General features: G+C 49.3%; 3 protein-coding genes across 3 annotated transcripts; all 3 read right to left on the bottom strand.

Annotated features, from left to right (window-relative positions):
• Nucleotides 1-1,940: 1,940 nt before the first annotated feature.
• On the bottom strand, nucleotides 1,941-3,779 carry LOC135390616 (Y-box-binding protein 2-like). Its single transcript, XM_064620384.1, has 3 exons — nucleotides 3,505-3,779; nucleotides 3,246-3,435; nucleotides 1,941-2,072 (listed from the first exon to the last, which is right to left on the bottom strand). The coding sequence occupies exons 1-3, from the start codon at nucleotides 3,777-3,779 to the stop codon at nucleotides 1,941-1,943; spliced, it is 597 nt and encodes a 198-aa protein (XP_064476454.1).
• A 365-nt stretch (nucleotides 3,780-4,144) lies between these two features.
• LOC135390608 (uncharacterized) lies at nucleotides 4,145-4,639 on the bottom strand. Its single transcript, XM_064620372.1, has one exon. The coding sequence runs from the start codon at nucleotides 4,637-4,639 to the stop codon at nucleotides 4,145-4,147; it is 495 nt and encodes a 164-aa protein (XP_064476442.1).
• A 12,149-nt stretch (nucleotides 4,640-16,788) lies between these two features.
• LOC135390594 (uncharacterized) lies at nucleotides 16,789-17,754 on the bottom strand. The gene has a single exon (XM_064620349.1). It carries the CDS (start codon nucleotides 17,752-17,754, stop codon nucleotides 16,789-16,791), a length of 966 nt encoding a protein of 321 aa, XP_064476419.1.
• Between the last annotated feature and the right edge of the window lie 1,646 nt (nucleotides 17,755-19,400).

Below are 19,400 nucleotides of genomic sequence, written 5' to 3'. Positions count from 1 at the left end.
GTCTGTCTCATTTACGTAACAATGTGCACATCAATACATTGGGAAGCAGCTTTGACCCCATGAAGGTGATTTACAGTATTTCAAGCTAGCAGCGATTACTAAGTAATTGTCCTGCATTCCTCACTTACAGGAACTCGAACATGCGAAGTGTTGTAGGGGATAGGGGATGTACCTCCTCTCCTGAAAGCCATCCCGCCTTTGTGTGCACTAAAAGTTGCCTCGCCTCAGTGCTGTTTCTCGGTCATGTATCTAAGATATCACAGCACCATTTCCACCTTACTTGTGTGCCACATATTGTATTTACACATGAGGAGTGCGTGTGAGAAAACTACTGAAACATAAAATTGCATTGTTCCTTCACTGCGCAAGCCGGTTCTGTCTATTTTAGGAATTCTAATAATGCTAATTTTCATGTCAGGGTATGTCGAGGAGCTTACTGGCGCTCTGCTTGATCACTGTGGACGGTGACTGTTCATGAGCCCCCAAACAGAAGGAAGAGACTACAGAAGCTCACTGCAAGAGTTACACTGAAAGAGTCACTACAACACTGACAACTCTGCAAGGCATTAAATGCAAGAAGACAACAGAAGGGCTTTAGTGAACGTGTACAAGCAGCCTGATACCTAGGATTTTTAGTTTTTGGCATTTCATTCGCCATTAATCGGTGGCTTCTGTAGAGACGTAGGGAATGGGGAAACAAACATAAAATTTCCGTGCACAGAGTAAATGGTACTCCAGGTTCCTTATCCATTGCCTTAGTCTTAGTCAGGTGTCAGTTAGTCAGTCAGTAAAGGGGTTGGAGAAATAAAATGCGAAGATACCGCTGATAATTACACTTGCACGGTGTCCTTGTACTGTGCAGTGTTTCTTTTTTTTCTTTCATGCATTTTTTTCCTTTTTTTATTTTGTGCTAATCTTGAGCTCTCATAAGCTACGTATGCCCTCATGTATATATATTGCTTGTTCTTGTGTCTGGTGCTTGCTCTCTGGACACTGTAAACTTTCGGCAAATACGTTGATCGCAAATCTCCACAATAGTAGCGTAGTATTCACGCCTAATACTTACGTACGTACCTACAGTGTGTATACGATAACATTTGGCGTTGCCAAACAAACTCGTTCACCCGATTATAAGTGTGATTACAGTTCCTGTATCGTCGAACGCCAGGCATTCGAGAGGCAGGTATGCGCAAGTGCATGCAAGTAGCAAGTGATGCAGCAGTGGTGAGCCGTAAGGACAGAAAAGTGAAGTCTTCAATTAAGCAATGAATTGAATTACGTTATCAAAGATACCTCCAATGCGAATAAGAATATATTTCGTATGTAGGCATAGCACAGTTATGTGACGATACGTGACGTTCATTGTGTTCTTCGCCAGTTTGCCCCTGGCCAGAACGCGGCAGCATAATTGCACGAATCCTAACCGCACAAGTGGTATCAATAGTGTGTTTTGGCATTAGGCAGATCATCCAACAAATAAAAAACGGTGCAAGCAAGAAGCCTACGTCGATGGAGCAGACACTCCCTGACACCATCGCCGGTTTACTTTCCCGTGTGCTCCGTAGAGAGGGAGGGATTTCTTGGAAAACACTGACATCACAAACGTCAGCGGTATAGACCGCGTGAACAGCTGCTGTCATAAAAATGTCGGCCCCATGTCTGTTTTGAAATGGTTAAATTACGATTATTTAAAATATGGGGATTAAATGAAGGGTGGTTTCAGACACAGTTCGATATGGGTTTCCAGAACATCGTTACACTTTCAAGAAGTCAAGTTATCCCCGGAGCTGACCTTTAAGGCTTTCAGTTAAATAAATATACATTACAAAAGTCATTCAACGGTTTGTAACAACATCAAGTAACATTTATATTTACAGTTTAAACATCGGGAGCTTCAGGAAACTATTCCTGACCTGCCAGTCAGTGTCCTGACCTGAGTATCAGTTGTCTGACCTGAGTATGAGCCCTTGCAGCGACCCAACGATGGCCCCTTCGAGGTCCTGGAGTGCAATGCAGCGTCCTTCAGGGTCAAGCTCCGGAAGAGGAGCGCATCGACATCGGTCGGTTGAAGCCTGTGTAGAAAAGACAACCTCAACTAGAGAACGAGCAGTTTGCCGGTGTGCCCGATGTGTGTGATTGCCTGATGTGGCTAGGACGAGCCCAGAAGAGACTAGTCCCGAATCAGTCGGCCGTCGTAGGGGAATAAAATCGAAAACACGCGCGCAGGCACCAGAAACACCTGACAGGTGATGCGGGACAGTTCACCGTCGTCTCCAATTTTTTATACTCCTCGAGGCGAAAGTAGAGAAGCTGAGATATCTGGGGACACAGGTTTTAGTTCCAGTTAATGCTCCAGCTTGTTGAGATACTCATCGTGGAGCGGTATTGCTGATCCGTCGGGAACTGCCATCTTGCACTCTCGGATGTATCTCGCGTCCTGTCTGCACGTCGGCGATCCCCGAGCGAGAAGCGGTCACTTGAGAGGTGAGTGGAAAACTGAATGGCGGTAGCAAGATCACGTCGCCTGCAGCTAGGATGTTTGTGCAGGATTCATTGTCCCTATAGCTCTCTACGTCGTCATGCTCGCTTCCTGCTCGTCTGCGATGACGCTTAAAGTACAGGGTGTGTGCAGAAAAACATGACCCGCATTTAGGCACATAGCTTGTTGCCTACCTAACTAACGAACTTCCGGTGGCGCACGATGGCGCATTTATGCGTGCGAAATCTGCAGAAAAATTGTGGAAGCCATACTCAGCTTAAAAAATAAACGGAACAACGAAAACATCGGCTTCCGTGCATCAGAATAAGGCAACATGGTGGACAACAGGGTGTATGTGAAAGGGCAACACGGTGGACGTAGGAGAGTTGTGTTCAAGTACCGCTAGGGGAGCTATCGGTGCATAAATCGAAACGGCGAAACGATGTCCCACATGGATGCTCATCGGCAGTACCCCTAGCGGTGCCTGCACATAACTCTCCTGAGACCGAAATGCACTACCATGCACTGTCATGACCGCCCTATTCTAATGCATGGAAGCCCATATTTTCGCGCTCTGTTTATTTTTTTACACTGAGTATGGCTTCCAGGATTTTTTTGTAGCTTTCGCACGCATAAATACGCCGTCGTGCGCCACCGGAAGTTCCTCGGCTAAGTAGACAACGAGTTACATGTAAAAATGCGGGTCATGTTTTTCTGCACACACCCTGTACACGCAGGAGTACCTTCTTGTTGGTCTACGTTTTACTTGCTGATCTTTGATGTCATGGTCTTCGTACTCATACGCCCTGCGAAGGTCATTTTGAAGAGGGTTCCGTGGTATACCTCTAATGCCACGGCAGATCCTTTGGTTAAAACAACTCGGCATGGGTCCTGAAGGTTGTGGTAGGAGACGCCTGATGTCGGGATGGTCTTTCTTCTCCTGTAGTGGTGGCGCTCTGCGGGACATCGAGCGATGTGGTCTGGGAAACCAGCGTCAATTAAAACTATGCTGGGCTGCATCATACGGATCTCCTGGAACGGATTCGTTATCAGGCAGGGTCACGTTGGCCGCTTCGCGGACTTTATCTCCAAGAACGACGTCAAATTTGACCACATCACTATCGCCTAAGCTGCGAATTACTCTTTGTGGGTTATTGCGAGTGCTGAACCTGCGATGAACGAAGACATCCTCGTGGGTGTCGTTCCGGTTGATGAATCCACAGCCGTTCTTCAAGTCGAACCATGTGACAGTTCTGTGCATGGGCTCGGCGAGCAGAGGCGTCTTGATCGAATCACTCATTCTATGTTTTTTCGGTGTTTTAGGCTCGGCCCTTTGGTGTACCTGTTCCGAGGTGCCAACAGGTACTGGGAGGATGGTTAAACTACCATGAACAGCAGGGACGTGGACTGCAGTGACTCTTTGGTACAGTGTGGGTGAATGGCATTCAGCAGGCACCTTCACGTTGAGTGTCTGAGATTGCGGGCATCTTCATGGATGAGAGGCACTTTTCTTGACGGTTCTGTTGTTGCTAGACGAGGGAGAGACCAGGACAGCTGTTCGCTGGATGCTCGTCAGAGAGCAACTGAACGAGCGCCGCTTTATTTCTCGCGCGCCTTGGCAGGCTGCGCGCTGATGATGATAATGGCGCTACAACTGCTCCCCCCCTACGGCGATGCAGAATTGCATCGACTGATGACGAGGTGCTTCGCCCAGGAGACTAGACGGTTGGAATTACAGGTAGCGGCCGGGGAAGAGGGAGAATGAAGGGAGCCGTCGATGAATGAGACAGCCGGGATGGTACTGGCAGGTGGGGTGCTGTCGAGCCATGCTGGTTTTAAACGCTCGATGTTGACGTTGTCCTGTCGTCGGTTGATGAGTACAGTGAAGAATGAGGACGACCGGTGCAGTACGAAGTGAGGGCCGGTGTAGGGTGGTTGCAGAGACTTCCGGACGCTGTCACAACGGACAAAAACATGCGTGCACTGGCACAGTTCGGGGTGTTGATAGGCGGGTCTCCGTGCAAGCTGGTGAGTAGACGCGGGACTCAGAGAAGCCATGGCACCCCGGAGGCGGGATGGAAAGTCCGCCGCAGAAAGGGTAATGTTCGGGGCTGGCGCGACAAGGTCACCGGGGAGGCGCAGGGCCGAACCGTACACCATGTCGGCTGCGGTTACCCCGAAGTCCTGCTTGAATACGGTTCAGATGCCAAGGAGGATGACAGGTATTGCCTCGGGCCAAGGGGTCTCATGTTGTGGCCCGCAACGCAACCTTGATTTGACGATATAAGCGCTCCACAAGGCCATTAGGTGAGGGATGATAAGCTGTGGTACGGATACGGCGGGTGCCGAGGGTATTCATGGGATTTTTGAACAGCGCCGATACAAATTGCGCCTCGATCCGTGGTGATCAGCGAGGGAACCCCGAATCGGGATGCCCTTTCAGGGATGAGAGCTGAGGCGACGCTAGAGGCTGTCGCATCAGGTAGAGGGATTGCTTCTGGCCAGCCTGTGAATCGATCGATGATGTGTGAGGAGGTATCTAAAGCCTTGAGAAAGCGGGAGGGGACCAACAAGGTCGATATGGATGTGATCGAAACGCTGGTCAGGTGGTGTGAATGTCGAAGGCGGAAGACGGGTGTGGCGCTGAACTTTGTCGCGTTGGCAGGGGAGGCAGGACTGGACCCGGTGCTCAATATCCGCATGCATCCGGGGCCAGACGTATCGCTGAGTGATGGCCTTCTGAGTTGCTCGGACGCCTGAGTGCATAACGAGTGAAAGCTGTCGAAGACAGGTCGACGAAACTGTGCAGGAAGGAAGGAACGAGGATGGCCTTTCGACGTGTCGCAGGCTACAGTTGAAGAGGAGCCGGGCAGAAGGACATCCTCAATCGACAAGGCGGTAGACTTGCTGGCGCCGAAGGAGGAAAGCTCGTTGTCTCCAGCTTGCGCTTTGGTTAAGGCATCCAAGGAATATGGCGGTGGTGTCAGTGGGTCGGCGGTCTGGATGTTGGTGACGGCGCGGCTGAGAGCGTCCGCGACGGGGTTGTTAACTCCGCTCACGTGCTGAATATCCGTAGTGAATTCGGAGACAAAGGAAAGATGTCGAATCTCTCTTGGTGCAAATGAACTTCCAGCAGATGACAATGCGTAGGTGAGCGGTTTGTGGTCGGTGTAGATGGTGAAAGAACGATCCTCAAGAAAATGCCTGAAGTGCTTCACGGTGAGGTAAGCAGCGAGAAGCCCACGACCAAATGTGCTGTACCGTCTTTCTGCGGGTTTCAGCTTACGCGGGAAAAATGCCAAAGGCTGCTACGAAGAAGACAACCGCTGCTGGAGCACCGCGCCGACAGCAGCATCGGAGGCATCCACCATGACGCATGTTGGGGCGTCGTGCCGTGGGTGAATGAGTAGGGATGCTGCAGCGATGTCGTATCTTCTCGAATGCGCGTGTGACTTCAGGTGTTCAGAGTAAGGTCGACGAACGCTGCTTGCGCGATGATAGGAGGTCGTCAAGTGCTTGGAGAGTAGCCGCGATGGAAGGGACGAAACGGCGGTAAAAATTTACCATCCCGAGGAATTGGCGCAGCTTGGTGATGGAGTCAGGTCGGGGAAAATTGCGGATAGCGGCGACTTTGGATGGTAGGGGGAGAATGCCGTCTTTGGTTATCCGGTGTCCAAGGAAGTCGAGTTCGGTAACGCCAAATTCGCTCTTCGCGGCGTTGATCGCGAAAAACGCACGCCGGACGAGCGGTCCGTCATGTAAAATAGGCGGTAGCCAGTAATGCCATGTCCACTCGCCGCCATCAGTGGTTGGCTGGCGGGTTTCCCGACCACGTACATGGTTGTAGGCAGTGGTGGGCGTTCTGGCCGAAACGACTGTGGTACCAGCAAAGGCCGTTGGGAGATCCACGTCGTGAGCGGGGACGCTGCGGGTGTCTTGGGGAGCGGGAACGTTGACGTCGTGGTGGAGGGGACCTGGAACGAGCTGTCAAAGCTGCTACGAGGCTGGTGAGATGGTTGACTTGCTGCGAAAAAGCGGCTGGACTGTGCGGGAGAATTATCTCGTGGTGGACGACTGTCCGCAGCGGAGGCCTGTAACGCTGCAACACTTGGTACGGAAGGTGCAGCAACATTCATGATCGCTTCAGCTAAACTAGCCAGCTCGTCGATAGATAGCTTGGAGGCTATCGGAGGAAGCTATGGAGGAGGAGCGTATCGTACATGCCTGAGCCTACAAAAAGAGAACAACGTCTAAACGACACAAAGAACTGCAATCATCTGATTCCACCTACCCGCGTCAACTGGTTATTCGAAGCAAATAGGCTGTTGGACTGGACCGGACAGCACGGAGAAAATTGTAGGCTGAGAAGAAAAAAGAAAGCTTTATGAGCAGCTATTTCGAAGTGCAATAATTGACAGGCGAGGCACTGAAGCTTATGGACTGAGGAAGGTGGAAGGCCATTCAACACAGGCAAGCTGTATGCTAGTGACCCGCAAAGCAGAACTCGGTAGACGGCCAAAAGCGACGCCACAGTACTGCCCCACTTCATGCCTGCCGGATGCCTGATCACCGGCTCGGGTCACCAGTTGTTGCTAGACGAGGGAGAGACAGCTGTTCGCTGCATGCTCGTCAGAGAGCAACTGAACGAGCGCCGCTTTATTTCTCGCGCGACTTGGCAGGCTGCGCGCTGACGATGATAATGGCGCTACACTTGCAACACAGCGATGTTAAGGGCTTCTTGGTGCAGTGAGCAAAGGATAATCGCCTGGCGGTGCGACAGTCTTTAGTCAGATGTCGCGGTTTTCCACACTTGAAAGAACAGCCCCCTTGCGGTAATTTTCCAAGCTTTTGTTCTGGGGTCAAGGTGGTGACGCAGTTTGCAACGAAATGGTCCTTTTATCCACAAAGGAGGCACAGAAAGGATATTGGCTCTCGAATTGTTGAGTCCGCGATGGTGTTGAGAGCTGCGGCAGAAGCGTTCTTAGGGGTATGGCCAGAGGAAACCCAATCTGCCTGATGGGATGGAACTTTCCTTTTCTGTGGCACCCTTCGTTCTCTGTGCTCTATATCCTTCTGATGGAAGGAAATTAGGGAGTCAAGAGTACCGGTGTCCGCTGTCGAAAAAACCTCTCGTGAGTCAGTCGCTACGTGTCTCGCGTCGGTTCATAGTTGTTGCGTGTGATATCGATAATACTCTAGATCTGCAAGTCTGGAGGTAGCCTTCGTAGCAGTGCTGTCAGAAGTACTATGCTGTAAGGGCTCTCGGGAGTTTGTAAGCTCTTCAAATTTCGCATCCGTACTCTTACAGTGTCACGAAGAACACGAACATTCGTCACGTCGTCAGAGGATCTTACATGCGGTAGTTCTAAAAGCTGCCTTATAAGTACTGCGATGAGTCGATATGGATTTCTGAACAGTTGTTTTAAGATGCTGCTGGCTGCCGGATGCCACTTTGCAGGATGCCGCGTCCCTTGTGGTCTTCGAAGGTGACGTCGTCTATCTTTTGAACCTTTCCGTATTTGATAAGGCCGGAATCAGGCAGAACCCTCCTCCCTCATGTATGGTAGAACCATTTTGCAAGTGACAATGACAGCCCGAGGAACAAACAGTACAACGGTGCATATCTCATCGGCAACCCTGAGGACATACTCTAAGAATATCGGATATGAAAGGCAAGATGCGAAAATCGAGGTTTCTATTGAGGACACGGTCGAAGCCGGGAGAACTTTTCGTGTCACCTCGGATCTCGAAAAGGATTTGGGAAAAGCCCTTTAGGAATTTAACGTTTCTTTCGCGTACAATAAATCACGATACGACTTCGTCTTACCCGTGGACCTGAAGGCCGTGGAATTGGACCCTCGGCTCGCACAGGCGCTCGACTCCTCGTTAGCATCCCGCGAAGCAGGTCGTGAGGTGAAGCGAACGCGAAGCCATCTCCATCTTATTGGAGGATGCCACACCCGTCGCTTTCGGCGACGTCACTTTGAATTCGGAAACTACGTCCCTACGTAACACACTCAACAAGTATTTCCAGACGCACAAGCTAGACGCCTCGCTAGAATTCGCGGATAACGTCTACTCTCTGAAAACGCCTCTGAAAACGCGCAAAAGAGCTGCACGTATGGGAACCCTTTCTAAACCTGCTACAGCTCATACCCGTCGAGGGACACGGAGAAACGCTACTCGTCTCTCTTCCCGTAGCGCGTCAATTTTCTTTCACGATGAAGACGAAAATCCCTCGATCTTTGCAAGTACATCGCCTCCCCGCTATCATGGAACGCCGGAAGCAGTCCTGGATACGACTAACCAGCGCGTAGGAGAACGCTCGCGCTTCAGCTTCGACGGAAGCTAACAGAAATGTAAAATTCGGCTTTTCGAGGGCACCACCACCTTAAGACTTTCCGAGTACTTGGCCGTGCTTTTGGGGTAAGAATCGCGCACCCTGTTCACGGGGAAGGATGCCACTAGCTCCGTCGAGGTACACCTGAGTAGTAAGTACTGGACTCTCATAGTGCACAACGCTCAACTGTCCTGAACACGATTTAATTAGCAATTAGAGCTAGTTGGGACCCCCCACATTAATCAGCACCCTCCAGGGAGCCACCACACTAATTGGGGAACGTCTAACTCGTGTCCAGACCAGCTGAGCGTTGTGCACTATGAGAGTCCATAAAAAAGAAAAAATAGATAGCGATAGAGTGGAGAGAAGGAGTTTAGTTGAAGATCAACGACGCCATCTTGAAGAAAGCGGTCCGGAACGGCCGCTGACCGTCGCGGGGCGACCGAGCACAGAGGCAGGTTGCAAAGCATCGCAGCTATGACCACCAGTTCCGGACATCCTGTGACGTCAGCTGTGACGTCATCATGGCATGTCTGGGCAAGTTAGGACAGCTCTGGACATGCAAGGAGAAAAATACTCGTAATACAGAGGCTGGGAAAGCAAGAGTAAATATGCAAACCATCAATAGCTAACAAGAAAATAGAATTAGTCACACAACAAATGATCCCACCACAACAGGAGCGCAGAACGATGCGACTGCTCTATCCGACAGCCAGGCAGAGAACTGACTCGTAATGTTTTTTTTCTCCTGTATAAAGCCCCAGAGCTGCACCCCCTAGCGGTTACTTTCTCAACTAATCTCACAACAAAATTATTAAGAATCACGCCAGCGCTACTGCCGTTCCCAAGGCAGAAGAAGACAGGAAAATGGCGGGGATGCCCGGACAACAGGAACCAGCACCCGACGTGCACTGGCACTAAAATCGCAAACAAAGCGGGAACAAAGTTGGCGAAAGCATTAGTTACACAACAAATCACCTTACCACAGCAGGAGCGCAGACCGATGCGACTGCTCTCCTCGACAGCCAGCCAGAAACTGAGCGAGCGCGGGGAGCGCACGTCTGCTTTCCGCGACAGCCAGAGAGAAACTGACTGAGGCGACCCGCCGCGGCAGCTACGGATGCGCGCGCGCTCCTAGAGCCCTCTGGGGCGACCACCTCCGAGAGGCTAAGAGACAAGAGCATTCCTGTGCCCCCTGCTGGCCGTTCTCATTGGTCGAGACGTCATCCTATTGTCTCAGGGCTACACTGTTTTTTCCACTAATGCTCCTTTGGACAAGGTCAATCTACAATGAAGCCATGGCATGACGTCATCATGCACCTGCATGGCTCAAGGACGAGTGCGCTCTAGACAGGGAACCTATTATTTATTGAATCACTATCCCAAGATTATTTCCTTTATTCTTCTGTAACGATTGAATAGGAAACTATTGCAGAAGAGCACCATGCATGAAAGCTGATCGTAGGAATTCCAAAGTCTTGCTAAATGAGACTTGCAAAAGAACAAAATATCCTAACACGTAACTCCATCAACGGCAAATAAGAGGACTAGGCACTCAACAAATCAACACAGAGTACGGGTAACAAGGAGCGCAGAACGATGCGTCTACTCCGTCCGACAGCCAGGCACGGAACTGAGTCGTAATGCTTTTGCTCCTCTATAAAGTCATGCATCTATCCCTCTTGCGGTTGATTTCTGAACTAATTTAATCGCGAAATTATTAAGAATAGCACTATTCCCATTCAGGGCAGCACTATCGTCAAGACAACAATGTTCCTTGTCAAAAAAGAAAAAATACAAAGCGCCAACAAAGGAAAGCATGCATGTCGGGGCATGTCAGAACACGTCAGGACAAATTCCACGACTGCTGGGCAACAGAGCAAAACAAACACTTGAACAGAGTGAAAAGACACTCACCATCATTTTTCACGTTCACAGCATTCCCCCATTGTAAATCCGCTCGTCACAAAATCCACCTGCATCGTCGAACACCATTCACCAGTGACGAACCACACATCCGCACCCCATCAGAGGCAGACAGAACCCAACCGAAGCTACGCTCTTCCACTGACAGCCAACACAATTACCAGGAGCAGAATTTGCGTGTCCAGACCCGTCAGTGTTCAAGAGAGAAGTGAATCCTTGTGCCCCCTGCAGGCCGTTCTCATTGGTCGTGACGTCATCCTATTGTCTCAGGGCTACACTGTTTTTTTTTCACTAATGCTCCTCTAGACAAGGTCAACCTGAAACAATACTGTTGCGGTATGACGTCATGCAGGCGCGTGGGTCAAGGACGCGTACGCTCTAGACAGACACCTGTTATTTATTGAATCACTATCCCTAGATTATTTCCTTTATTCTACTATAATGATTGCATAGGGAACTATTGCAGAAAAACACCATAGACACGAGGCGATTGTAGCATTTCATTCCCAAAGTCTTGCTGTACAGGGAAAAAAAATGGTTCAGCAAGACTTGTACATCCCAGCCGAGAGCCATGCAGCTAAGTGAATAATGACGCTTTGTTCCTCCTGAATAAAGTCACACACCTGTCCCCCTCGCGGTTACTCTCTGAACTAAATGAATTGCAAAATTATTAAGAATAGCTCTACTCCCATTCAAGGCAGCACTATCCTCATCGTCAAGAATATTCCTTGTACAAAAACAGTTTAGCATTGCAGCTACTACAAAACTATAATTTTACGAGCCCATTAAAATTCTACTTTCTATGGAAACTATAATTGCCCTATTACTTGGATCGCTATTAATGAAGCGCTCCATTTTTTTCTCTCTTCCCATTTCAGCCTTGTCATGCGGTGAAGCAGACTGACATCCAAAATAATTATTTACACTGAGGGTGCCGTGCTTCAGGAATTCCTATCCTGCGCTCAGATTCAAGCATTTCTTCACGTATACTTTTAACAGCTGAGTTCCTCAACATACCGAGCTCGTAACAACATCTAACAAGCAATCAGAGAAACCATCTTCTCAGCTGTACCATGCGACTTTCTTCTGCGTAAAATCGGTGATTTGAGGAAGAGAGCAGCGAAAAATTGCGCGCACTCGTGCTTGACTTAAAAAACCTGAAGCATATGCTAATAAACTAAGAAAAAGACACTCAAGTCTGGTATCTGATCGTGCCACATACGCAGACGCATTGCCCTTGCGTAAAGAAAGCACAGGAGAGGGATACACAAATTTCCTTAGGTGAGCAGGGAAAAGGCTTAAGACCTCAGGTGACCACACGTCGTCACGCGGCTAGCACAACATGCCACCAACAAGATACTAGCAGCGGGAAGAACTGCAACACTGCTAAACAGGTCCAGACATGTCATGATGACGTTACAAATCAGGAAAAAAGCACACGCATGCACGCAAAGAGGACAACGCATTAAACACACGGAGCGCTCAGGAATAATCGTAGCGTTACCGCACATCGCTACGAAGCTCAACGTCTAACACAAGACGGCAGCAACAAGATATTAGCGAAGGGTAAAAATTGCAACACTACTGAACAAGTCCAGACATGCGACATCGCATACAAAACACTGTTCATCGGGGAAAAGGCCTAAATCCCGCGGCGGATCATCATAGAGCATACACTGTGCAAGTCAGGGTCTGTACGTCAGTACACGTTTATTGTAGAACGATACAATGGCTACCCGAACTGGGCGCGCGAGATATTACCTAATCACGAGGCTCGCAGATCCTCTTCGTCGTTATAGCACATCTCCCCCCTTTAATGCACTCAGCTAACAAACCTGTCCCAGCCATACAAACACACTCATTCAAATCCAACTTGAAGTCTTTTCACTGGCTTCACCGCTCTGCCGCTGCGAGTAGTCATTCCTGTTGGGTTATGTGGGGGGTGGTCTCCCGGTTGGTGGCCGGAACTGTCAGACGAACCAGCTTGTGAGACTTCCCCAGACGACGACCTAGCTGAGACAACACGCTCAGGCCCAGGGCCTGTTCCTCCTCCGAGTTCCTGCCCAGGCAGAAATCTGGAATGGGACCATTTCAAAATGGTTTAACGAACTGGTCCCACTCTGGTCCCACCCTGTAATAGCCCACTCTGGTCCCACCCTGGTAATGGTCCCACCTGCCAAGTGGTCCCATGGGGGACCAGTTCGTTAAACCACTTCAGAATGGGACCACGCTGGAGTGGGACCACTTAAAGTGGTTTATTGGACAGGTCCCACTTAGTGACTGGGACCAGTTGAAAGTGGAACCAGCTTCACGATGGTCCCACTTGAAGTGGAACCAGTGGAATTGATCCAGTGGTCCCCTCTGCTAAGTGGTCCGGGATCCGGCCACTTAGCAGCTGGGACCACTGAATGCACGACCGAAAGTAATGCGTAGAAATGCACATATAGCTCAAGTAAATACCGTTTACTCTGCTAAAAGCATACACTGAGCAGAAATAAATCATCAATACATCCCTACATGTTCATACTACGTAGTATAAGTCTGATCACTCACTGTGTCTTGACAAAGCATATGCCTGACTGTGCGATGCACTCACGGATCACAGCGAACTTTCGTTCGTTGGCCACCTCACATCTTGTATTTTCTTAGAGAAGATGACACATGACAATCCTGTTTTCCATGCAGGTCGCGACACCCCCTTCCTCCTTCACCGTACGTTCGGAATCTTCTTATCCTGTTTCTCTTCAACTTCCTCCTAAGTTTCTAAAATGAAACATCTATGTAATAGTAATCAAAACATCACGGTCATTACTCATACCTGCAAACATTCGCGACGTGCAGTCCGATTGGCGTTTCACAGTGCGTTTTGCCCCTACGCCGTTTAGGTCTTCTTGGCGTCAAAACGCTTCCGGGAAATCGACAGTGTGTTGCACAGGAACCATTGGCATCGCATTGTCTTACAAAGCCTTCTAAAACACACGTAAATACTGCACAGAAGATACACCATCCTTGCGACGGCAACTGAAGACAAAACCAACTTGCTGCGACGCGTCCAAGTTCCAATTGCCATGCCACCTGCCACTCTCGCCTCTCCTCTCCCTCTCGGCTCTCGCCGTTTGAAGTTTGAATTTGTAGCCGCCGTAGGTCTTCACATTGCATCAGCCTCTGCAGTTACCTTTTCTTTTTTTTCGTTGTCTTTCTTCTAGTTATTTAGCTTAATTTTTGTTGTTGTTGAGATGTATTTTTTACATTTCTCTGGGACTTAATATGTTATGATATTCATCTTCAGATGAGAATATGTGCTCGAATTGGAGTTACAGGGATACAGCATATATTTGATCGCAGACGCGCGCATCTGGATAAACAGCAATAAAAAGAGGTAATGCATGTGCTAAAATAGATCAAACAAAACCAGAATGATATATGGCAAGTGTGGACAAGATGAAATCTCAAAGGGGGAAGCTGGGAAGCTGCCCAACTTGGAGTCTAAAGTGACCATTCTGGGAACAAAATGGTACCTGTGAGGCTCCAGCTGGAACTTCTGAAACCATATGAGCCCAGAATGGAACCCGCTTAAAGCCAGAGTGGGAACCACACACCACTTTGGCACCCATCTGGGGCCAGAATGAACCCACTTAAAGCCAGAGTGGGAACCACACACCACTTTGGCACCCATCTGGGCCCAGAATGGAACCTGCTTAAAGCCAGAGTGGGAACACTGCACCACTTTGGGACCCATCTAGGTCCAGAATGGAACCCGCTTAAAGCCAGATTGGGACCATTGATACCACTTGGAGACCCATCTGGGACCATTCAACTGCAAATGGAACCACTTGGGGACCATTCGGGAACCAGTCCTGATTTCTGCCTGGGTGGGGACGAGAGTCGGACGTGGGAGCTGCAAACGTGTCTGCAGAAGGACCTTTTTGGGGGCAATCAGAGGACGGTGACGGTACAGGTATCAAGTGATATCTGTTCCTACGGAGTACACCATCGTCCATCTGAATGTTGTAGGACCGAGGCGCTGCTGCTGGTGCCTGAACCACGCCACTTGATCGGGTGTCCGTTATCCATACCCTCTAGCCTTGCCGTAGGGGTGGCAAGGTTCGCACACCATGTCGCTGGTCATAGTTTCTTTTTTGCATTTCAGTGCGACGCTCTTCCCATTGACGCAACTGAAACCATTTCCTAATGGCGCTCTGGGAACGGCGAAGGCATCAAAGGCTCATGCCTATTGGTAGACTCCTGGACACAGCGCGGACATCTTCGAACATCATCCCCGATGTCCTTAGCAATTCCAGGCCACCAAACTGTCTGCCTGGCTCTTTCCCTGCACTTCGTGATCCCGGCATGCCCTTCATGGATCTTGTTGAGTACCTCTCTTCTCATGGCGACGGGGATAAGAATTCGGGACCCTTTCATGAGAAGTCCGTCGCCGAGAGAAAGGTTAAACCTCTCTTGCCAGTAGTTCTTACAGCTCGAGTCAACAGGTGCTTTGTCTGGCCAGTCTTGTTGAAGGTAATTCGACAGCATCTGACACGAAGTGTCTTCGTATTGCGCATTCTTGATTTGGAACAATCTCTGATCTGTCGCAGGAAAGTAGGTGACGATTCCCCTGACGTAAGCCGCCAGCTCATCCTCCAACCCATTGTCTTCAATGTCCGGCAGCGGGCTTCGCGAGAGAACGTCGGCCGCTACTAGAGATTTTCCTAGGACATGAACCAAATCACAAGAGTGCCGCATCAGCTTCAGCTTCATCCTTTGTAGACGAGGGGTTGTGTCGTCAAAACGTTTGTTCATGAAGATTGGAATTAAGGGTTTGTGATCGGTCTCGATAGTGATGTGCATCCCCGTGATGTAATCTCGAAACTTATCGCATGCCCACACAATGGCGAGTCCCTCCTTTTCTATCTGAGCATACTTCTTCTCCGTGTCTGTGAGACTTCGTGAAGCATATGCGACAGGTCGATACGTCCCATCAGGTTGCAACTGTCGAAGAATCGCCCCAAGTCCATATGACGAAGCATCAGCGGAAACAACTGTTTTTTTCTTCGGATCGAAGAAGACCAGAACCGGACTTGTCGTTAGCAACGTCTTGACGGTCTTGAATGCTCGCTGTTGTGCTTCTGTCCAAACCCACTGCGACTTGGAACTTAATAAAGCGTTTAACGGGCTCACAACATCAGCCAGATGAGGAATAAACTTTCCGAGGTAGTTCACCATTCCAAGAAAACTTTTTAGTTCCGTAAGAGACGTGGGAGGCTTCATGTCTTGAATGGCCTTCATTTTTGTGTCATCTGGATCGATTCCTTCTTGGTCGATGACATGACCCAAGAACTTTACTTGTTGAACATCGAAGACGCACTTGTCTTTGTTCAAGGTCACCCCATAGTCTTGCAATCGAGCGAGAACCTTGCGTACTCTGTCATCGTGCTCTTCTCTTGTCTTCGCGTGAACAAGGATGTCATCCATGTTGCAGACAACTCCATTTAAGCCCGAGACGATATGAGCCATCTTCTTCTGAAAAAACTCGGGTGCTGATGATATCCCAAACGGCAACCTTGTGAACTTGAAGCGACCAAAGGGAGTAATGAAGGTCGTAAGTAACTGCGACTCTTCGGTTAGCTGAAACTGCCAGTAGCCAGAATTCGCATCCAACTTTGAGAAGTACTTGGAGACGCCTATCTGAGCGATGACATGGTCTGTGACTGGCATAGGATGAAGTTCCCTTCCTACGAATTTGTTCAACGGGGTGTAGTCAACACAAATTCGGTAAGTTCCATTTGGCTTTTTCACAATTACCATGCCGCAGCACCATTCCGTAGGCTCATCTACCGGTACGATGACACCCTGTGCAACCATGTGGTCAATTTCTTTCTTTATCGTTTCCATGAGAGGAAGGGGTACTCTGCGCGGGGCTGAAAGCGCAAAGGGTACGGCGTACGGTTTCAAACGTACATGATAGGGTATCTTGACACAGCCTAGTCCTTGGAACAGCTTTGGGAATTCTCTTAAAGGTTGAAGACAAGATTCCGTCGCCGATTCAATCGCCGTAACTTTCGAAGAGTCTTTTCACAAGACCAAGGGCTTCGCTAGCTTCGCTAGACAATAGGGGTTCTTCTAGACCTCTAATTACAAAAACATCCGTGGACAGCTTCTTCAGCCGGTATTCGAGTTCAGCTTTTATTACGCCCAGGACTTGAAGCTTGCTCCGATTCGGCCCTTTCAGTATTGTGCTTGGCTTGTTTAACGGAATCGTCGATAAATATGTACGATATGTCTCCTCAGAGACTACAGTTACATCGGCTCCCGTGTCGACTTTAAAATCTAGCGTAGCTCCGCAAAGGTTTATTGGCGCTAGCCAACGCTTGGGCCCTTCGACGTTTATTGTGCCGAGAAACGCGGGTTCTTCTGAAACCACCCTGACTGCTGCAGCACTTAAACATACTCGGGAGTAATGCCCCATTTTGTTGCAGTTATTGCATTTTGCATTTCTTGCAGGGCAACTATCTCTGCGATGTGGAGAACGACCACATTTCCGACAGAAATTCCCGCTTCGCGAGTTAGCAGAATGCCCTGTCCTTCCATTGTTGGTTGCAGATTTATGTGCGTGCCCAACAGCGCTTTTCTGCACCAATAACTTGGAACTTTTGACTCGTTGAACCTTGTTTTCAGGACCTGGCTGCAACGACGCTTGTTGCTTCTTAACCGCTTCCGTCTGTCGACCCATAGTCGTGGCTTTCTCCAGCGTAAGGTCAGGATTCAGTTGCATCTTTTCTGAGAGAACTCTGTCTTTTACTCCAACAACAATTCTGTCCCGAATCAGCTCATCGCGTAGGGACCCAAACTTGCAATGTTCGGCAAGAGCATGCAGATCCGTTATGAACTCTTCGACGGGCTCTCCCTCTTTTTGAGAACGGGAGTTAAACTTTGGTCGTTCATAGGTGATGTTGCGCTTGACCACAAAATGCTTGTCAAAAGCGGCTACAACGGTTTCGTAGTTCGTCATGTCAGCTTCGCTTAAGGTCAAAGACAACAGTACATCTTCGGCCTTATCTCCCATAACATATATGAGGGCGTTGACCTGCTTCGTGAGGCTTTAAATTCAGCCCGCTGACCACGCGGTATCGTCCGAAGCGTCTGATCCACTTAGGCCATTCTTCAGGGCAACTAAAATTGAACTGCTCTGGGGGCTGACAATGCGTTAGGGCCACGGGAACTCCGGGGGTTGAACTCTACCCCAAACTGGACTCTGGAGACAACATGGCGTTTGATCGGCAGAACCTAACTTCTACTCACGTCCTAGTCTAGGTTTTCCCTGAGTATCCCAACTTCTGCCACCATGTGCAAGTCAGGGTCTGTACGTCAGTACACGTTTATTGTAGAACGATACAATGGCTACCCGAACTGGGCGCGCGAGATATTACCTTATCACGAGGCTCGCAGAGCCTCTTCGTCAAGACCTGTACTACAGTTGTTCGACCCCAAGGCAGAAACAGAACTGCAGACTGATGCTAGCTCAAAGGGCCTCGCCGGAATGTTGCTGCAGCGGAAAGGGACTAACTGGCATCTGGTCTACTGTGTCAGCAAGAAGACCACAGAGGCTGAGAGCCAATACCACTCAACGAGGCTTGAACTGATGGCCATTGTCTGCTCCGTGGATCGTCTGAGATTCCTGCTACTCGGAATTCATTTTACCGTGGTTACAGACTGCCAAGCGCTTGTCTACTTGAACGCTCAGCGTACACAGAGACCCCTGATTGCTCGTTGGTACGACCTCATTCAAGAGTTTGACTTGACCATCAGACACCGACCTGGCACCCAAATGCTTCATGTAGACTCCTTGAGTAGAGAGCCTGTGGAGTCCCCTAGCGACACCATGGACAATCTTCTGGAAGAACGATTCGAGATATGTCTGACCTGCAGTCTGGAGGACCAAGTGTTAGCCATGCAAAGAGGTGACGAGGAATTGCGACAAGTGATCGCGATACTGGAAAAACAACAGGAAATACATACACCGGAAGAAGAGAACAGGGTGAAAGACTACGTTCTCAAAGAGGGTAGACTAATGAGGATCATTCTGTCGGACAACCAGAGACAAACGAAGTTCGTATTACCGAAGTCTATGCCGAAAGCGATCGTGGTGCGTTGCCATGATCTTTTGGGACATTTTTCAGTGGACCGAACTGTTGCAAAAATTCAAGAGACATTTTGGTTTCCCCGCATGCGCAGCTATGTGCGTAAGCACATTTGTCAGTGTTTCGAGTGTATTTTCAACAAGGTTCCTGGTGGGAAAAAAGAAGGGCTACTTAATCCCATTCCTCCTGGTAAACGGCCCTTTGAGATTGTGCATTTAGATCATATGGGTCCATTTATCCCAAGTGAGAGACGAAGCCAGCATCTTCTGGTTATTGTTGACAATTTCACGAAGTTTGTACGACTTTTTGCAACGAGAGAGACGTCACCCAGGCATGTGCTGCGAGCTTTGGAATAATTTATTCTTGAAAGAGGACTGCCCTCGATCATTATTACGGACAGAGGAAGCTGTTTCACATCGAAGGCGTTTGAAGAATTCTGCGTCACAAGGGCCATACGACATCTTTTCGCGTCATCCTCAAGCCATGGTCTACTACGTCTTCCGTATCTCATCTTGAC

The sequence above is a fragment of the Ornithodoros turicata genome, chromosome 1, assembly GCF_037126465.1.
Source record: "Ornithodoros turicata isolate Travis chromosome 1, ASM3712646v1, whole genome shotgun sequence".
Classification (NCBI taxonomy): Eukaryota; Metazoa; Arthropoda; class Arachnida; order Ixodida; family Argasidae; genus Ornithodoros; species Ornithodoros turicata.
This window is presented reverse-complemented; position numbering and strand designations above follow the sequence as displayed.